At 45.8% G+C, this 5,336-nt stretch overlaps 1 protein-coding gene across 1 annotated transcript in view; it reads right to left on the reverse strand.

The window, feature by feature from the left end:
- Positions 1-355: 355 nt before the first annotated feature.
- ITIH2 (inter-alpha-trypsin inhibitor heavy chain 2) overlaps positions 356-5,336 on the reverse strand; it is a gene marked incomplete at its 3' end in the record, with an annotated part of 25,097 nt that continues 20,116 nt past the window's right edge. The window contains exons 11-15 of the mRNA XM_015824643.1: positions 5,076-5,201; positions 4,743-4,924; positions 3,073-3,258; positions 668-807; positions 356-528 (exon numbers count right to left, since the gene is read on the reverse strand). Coding sequence (XP_015680129.1) covers positions 356-528; positions 668-807; positions 3,073-3,258; positions 4,743-4,924; positions 5,076-5,201 — 807 coding nt within the window. The remainder of the gene's footprint in view (positions 529-667; positions 808-3,072; positions 3,259-4,742; positions 4,925-5,075; positions 5,202-5,336) is intronic.

Consider the following 5,336-nt stretch of genomic DNA (forward strand, 5'->3'; position numbering starts at 1 on the left):
CAAGGTCCCTTCCAACTTTACTATTACTATGGATCATCGCACAGTCAGCCAGATGTTCAGACTGGATTTGGCATTTTTGCCTACCTATCGAGTCCTTTCCCAGGACCTGGGATAGGCAGATGTGGATGTTTGATGGTATCACAGATCTCGTCGCAGGATGGAAGCAGTTCCTAGTAAGGCCGCCTTTTGCAATTGACTAATGGCGAATTTGTCAATGCCAATGGTGTTCAAGTGGTGCTCCAGTTATTTTGGGAATTATTATTACTATTATTATTATTATTATTATTATTATTATTATTATTATTATTATTATTATTATTATTATTATTATTATTATTATTATTATTATTATCACCTGGACAACAGGCCCTTTTGCGGTCCTGCGGGGAGTCGGCCAGCATCAGCTCCTCCCCATCTGGGTTCTCAATGAGCATAGCTGTGTAGGGGGTCACGATGTGATGGTCCAGCGACATCTGCAAGATGGCCTTGGTGATGTTTCTTTTCAAGGAGGCGGTGGGAGCCACGTTTCTGGGGCAACATCAAAAAACAAAGGTGAAGGCTAAGCCCAAACGCAGAGGATTGAACCGATAAAAGAGAGCATTCGTAGCTCGGGGTTGTTGACCTGTGGGGTCCTGGGTGGTCCCCGAGCTTGGTCGTCCCTTCTTACCTTTCAGCCATGAGTTGGTTGACGGTCAAGTAGGCCCACAACTTTTCCGTGAATTTGGGATCGGCGTTTTTATTCTTGCTCAGGAAGTCATCCAGTCCCTCAACATCTGCCAGAATCTCCAAGATCAGCTGTGCGTTGGACTGATGGACAAACAAACACGAGCAGAGAAATGACCCACGTATAAGCTAGCAGAGCCAACCTCAATCTTTTGGGCTTCTCACGATCTCCTAAAACGGTTACAGGGAGTCTTCGACTTACGGCCACAATTGAGCGCCCCCCCCAAATTCCTGTCGCAAAGCAAGACACTTGCGAAGTGAGTTTCGTCCCGTCTTTCAATCTTTCTTGCTACGGTGAGTCGCTGCAGTTTTTACGTTAGTAACACGGTGGTTAAGTGCATCCAGCTTCCCCAATGACTTTGCTTGTCAGAAGGCCGCAAAAGGTGATCGCGTGACCCCAGGACACTGCAACCGTCACAGGTACATGCCAGTTGCCAAGCGTCTGAATTAGGATCGCGTGACTTGGGGATGCTGCAGTGGTCATAAGTGTGAAAAAGGGTCGTGAGTCACTTTTTTCAGTGTCATTGTGTAGCGGAGGTGGGATGAGAATGGGGCCAGCTGAGCGATTTTGCAGGAGCCCTGCCGATGTGGCAGGAAGAGGAGGAGCTGCGGCAGCTGGTGGCAGGGCGGGGCTCGGAGGAGGGAAGAAAAAGGAGGAGAAAGCCGATAGAAGGGAGGGAGAAGGCTTGCTGGAGCTTGCTGTTCTGAGCCAGCTGATCGAAGAGAGAGTAAGAAGCTGGGGTTTTCACATTTGCTTTTTCTGCTTCATTAACAGGCAAGCCGGACAAAAAGGGGAGGGATAGAGTGAGAGTAGTTTCTGGAGTTGTTTGCTTGAAGCAGGCCAGGCAGGGAGAGATAGAGGGTGAGAGTAGTTGCTGGAGCTGTTTGCTGGAAGTAGGCCAGGCAGGGAGAGATAGAGGGTGAGAGTAATTGCTGGAGCTATTTGCTGGAAGCAGGCCAGGCAGAGAGAGAAAGAGAATGGGAGTAGCTTGCCGGAGCTGTTTGCTTGAAAGGCTAGCTAGAGAGAGAGACAGAGAGAGGGTGAGAGTGGCTGGTTGGAGCTGTTTGTTTGAAGCAGGCCAGGGGGAGAGAGAGAGAGAGAGAGAGAGAGAGAGAGAGAGAGAGAGAGAGAGAGAGAGAGAGAGAGAGAGAGAGAGAGAGAGAGAGAGAGAGAGAGAGAGAGAGGTGGGGAAAGGTGAAGTTATATTATTTCTTTCTCTTTCATTGCGGGCAGGCCAGACGAAGAGAGGGAGAGAGGGTAGTTTGGGGAGTTTTAATTCCTTTCCCTCGTTGGAGTAAGCTAGGCAGAGGGAGAGTTAGAAAAGAGTTTGACATACGTCTTTTAGTGGGAAGTAAGAGGTTTTTGTTTTACAGGATCAGCTGGGGGAGATAAAAAGGGATTACATGGAGTGAGGTCAGAGAGGGACGAGGAGAGTGGACAAGGGAGGCCTCTGCCAGCGCCAGAGATTGACTGCCATCATTTTAGGCAAGTTGTTGTCATCAAAGACTGATTAACATTGTTCTGGGCAAGTCGTTGCCACCAGAGACTGGCTACCATTGTTTTAGGCAAGTTGCTGTCACCAGAGACTGACCGCCATTGTTTTAGGCAAAGTTGTTGTCACTAGAGACTGACTGGCATCATTTTAGGCAAAGTTGTTGTCACCAGAGACTGACTGGCATCGTTTTAGGCAAAGTTGTTGTCACCAGAGACTGACTGGCATCATTCTGAGCAGGTTGCTGCGACTGGAGACGGACTACCATTGCCTTTTGCCAGCTGCTGTTATCAGGAATGGACTACTATCTTCCCTGTAAGTTCTTATTGCCTGAGATCAACCACCATCGTCCCACGTGAGGCACCATCGAGAGAGAGAGCGACCATCACCGCCCCATCTGCGTGGCTGCCGATCGTGACTGAATACTACCGTGTTACGTGCCGTTAGGCAAAGGCGCCAACGTGAGAGACTTCCTTGGGCTGGTGGCCACTTGGAGGGGAGGTTGGGAGGGCCCGGACTTAAGTGGTCTCTACGGGATTGGCGCTACAATTGTAACTTTGAACTGTCACTAAATAAATAATTGTAAGTTGAGGATTACCTGTGCTGTACTTTCTCAGGTTTTCCTGGAATCTCTCATCCAAGTTCTAACCTTACTTAACATTTCATGACTAGCCAAGATAAATTTTTGCTGTCACTTAAGTTGGTTCTCTGTAGCTAGAGGGAAAATATCAGCTTTGGAGAAGGACATACAGTCTCCTTCAGTCTGGAAGAGTCGTGATTTCTCTATAAAAGTTTGAGAAAAATCCCTACAATTTCACAAACTCATCATGTTCAGATACTATCAAGGTGGACTTACAGCTGTGGCTGTTATCACACTCTGTAAATGCTGCACATTTTCAGTGTCGACTTTTCCCGATACCACAATCTCTGACCCTCCAAAATAGTTCTGGAAGGTGCTCTGGGTTACATCGGACACGACTCCTTCGGGATAGTTGAACTCCAGTTTTTTGAGAAGTGGGGTGGAAACCTGGTTGTAGAATTTCTGCAAATTCAGGGGGGAAAAAACCCATAGACATTAGAAGTTTACTTCTGAAAGACGCTTGTTCCTGATGTGTGATATACAGGCAGTCCTTGACTTACAACCACAATGGAGCCAAAAACTTCCATTGCTAAGTGAGACAGTGGTTAAGTGAATTTTGCTCCATGTTATGACCTTTCTTGCCACAGTTGTTAAGTGAATCACTGTAGTTGTAAAGTTAGTAACAAGTTTCTTAAGTGAATCCGGCTTCCCCATTGAGTTTGCTTGCTGGAAGGTCGTAAAAGGGGATCATGTGACCCCGGGACACTGCAACTGTCATAAATATGAGTCAGTGGCCAAGCGTCTGAATTTTGATCATGTGACCACGGGGATGCTGCAACAGTCATAGGGGTGAAAAATGGTCATGATTTTTAAGTGCTGTATTAACTTTGAACGGTCACTAAATGAACTGTTGTAAGTCGAGGACTACTTCTATGACCCCCATTGAGCACAGGCGTAAAGGACACAGATATATCCCATTTCCTAAGGATCATAATCCATTCACAATAAAAATAGAGGGGAAAAAAAGTAGAGCACGTTTGGAAGAGTGGTTTAGGTACTGCCTAGAAACCAGGAGACAGTGAGTTCTAGTCCCGCCTTAAGCATGAAAACTGGCTGGGTGGCTTTGAGCCAATTATCAGAAGATGGTGAATTCTAGTCCTGCCTTAGGCATGAAAGCTGACTGGGTGACTTTGGCCACCAATCACCAAGAGATTGTGAGTTCTAGTTGCATCTTAAGCATGAAAGCTGGCTAGGTGACTTTGAGCCAATTACCAAGAGACGGTTCTAATCCCACTTTAAGCATGAAAGTTGGCTGGGTGATTTGGGGTCAATTACCAGGAGATGGTGAGTTCTAGTCCTACCTTAGGTATGGAACCGATTTAAGGTCTTTGGACCAATCACTAAGAGATGGTGAGATCTAGTTGCATCTTAATCAAGTAAGCTGGCGAGGTGACTTTGGGCCAGTTACCAGGAGACAGTGAATTCTAGTTTCACCTTAAGCCTGAAAGCCAGCTGGGTAACTTTGGGCCACTCACCAGGATACACCATAAATAGTGTATATGTCTTGATGCAGGGGGAGAATGTCTTCACAGGGGGAGAATGTCTTCAAGCAGAAATAATTTTGGTCCAAGGTTAATAAAAAGGCCTTCTCTATCAGAAGTCCCAGAACCCTTCCATCATTAACTTTACAGATTTTTGTTGGCACAGCCTAAATGAATTAGGTCAAAATATAAAAGGTAGCCACCATCTGAACTGGTTTTAAACTGGTGACCTAGAACTGTAATGGAGAAAGCCAACAAGGCATTAAGATACAGTAAATGGTATTTTGAGTTGAGAAATAGCATAGTTTATGTTTATGAAAGCCTGTCAAAGATCAGAATAACCTGTTAGGTTAGGACTTCTCCTCCTCCCTTCCTTTACTTCACCAAGGATGGTGGAAAAGTCACCTTCATTTGGGAAGAGGTCTCTTGATTCCCAAAGATCCGTTGCGCGGCTCCATTGTTTTCAGTCGCCAACCTCTTCAGAAAATCATAGTCCACATCAAAGCCGATTCCAAGACAGAACAAGGAGATGTCATTCTGGATATGCTTCTTCACATTTTTCTGAATCGTTGGCAGCTTTAGTTCTCCTGATATGAAGAAAAAAAGACAAAAATCAGGACATCCTTTCAGGATTGTCCTCTTACAGCAGCAGGGGTGTCCAACCTTGGCAACATTAAGACTTGTGGACTTCAACTCCCAGAATTCCCCAGCCAGCAATGCTGAAGGTCCAGCTCTTACCGACAGTTGGGTCTCCGTCTGAAACCAGTATTATCATGGAGACAGAACTTGGATCTAGCATCCCCAAAGTGTTGGCTTCATTTAAAATAAAGATGGCCCGGAGAAGGGCATCGTTGATGTTGGTTCCTGTTAAAAATTAAAAAGGCGACAATTTGTTTTTTAAAAAAATCATATTATTGTACTTCCATTGTTTATTTTTAATACATGAAGCCAGAGAAAGAGGAAGAGGAGGAGGAGGAGGAGGAGGAGGAGGAGGAGGAG

Source organism: Protobothrops mucrosquamatus, unplaced genomic scaffold (genome assembly GCF_001527695.2).
Source record: "Protobothrops mucrosquamatus isolate PMUCROS unplaced genomic scaffold, P.Mucros_1.0 scaffold2303, whole genome shotgun sequence".
Lineage (NCBI taxonomy): Eukaryota > Metazoa > Chordata > Lepidosauria > Squamata > Viperidae > Protobothrops > Protobothrops mucrosquamatus.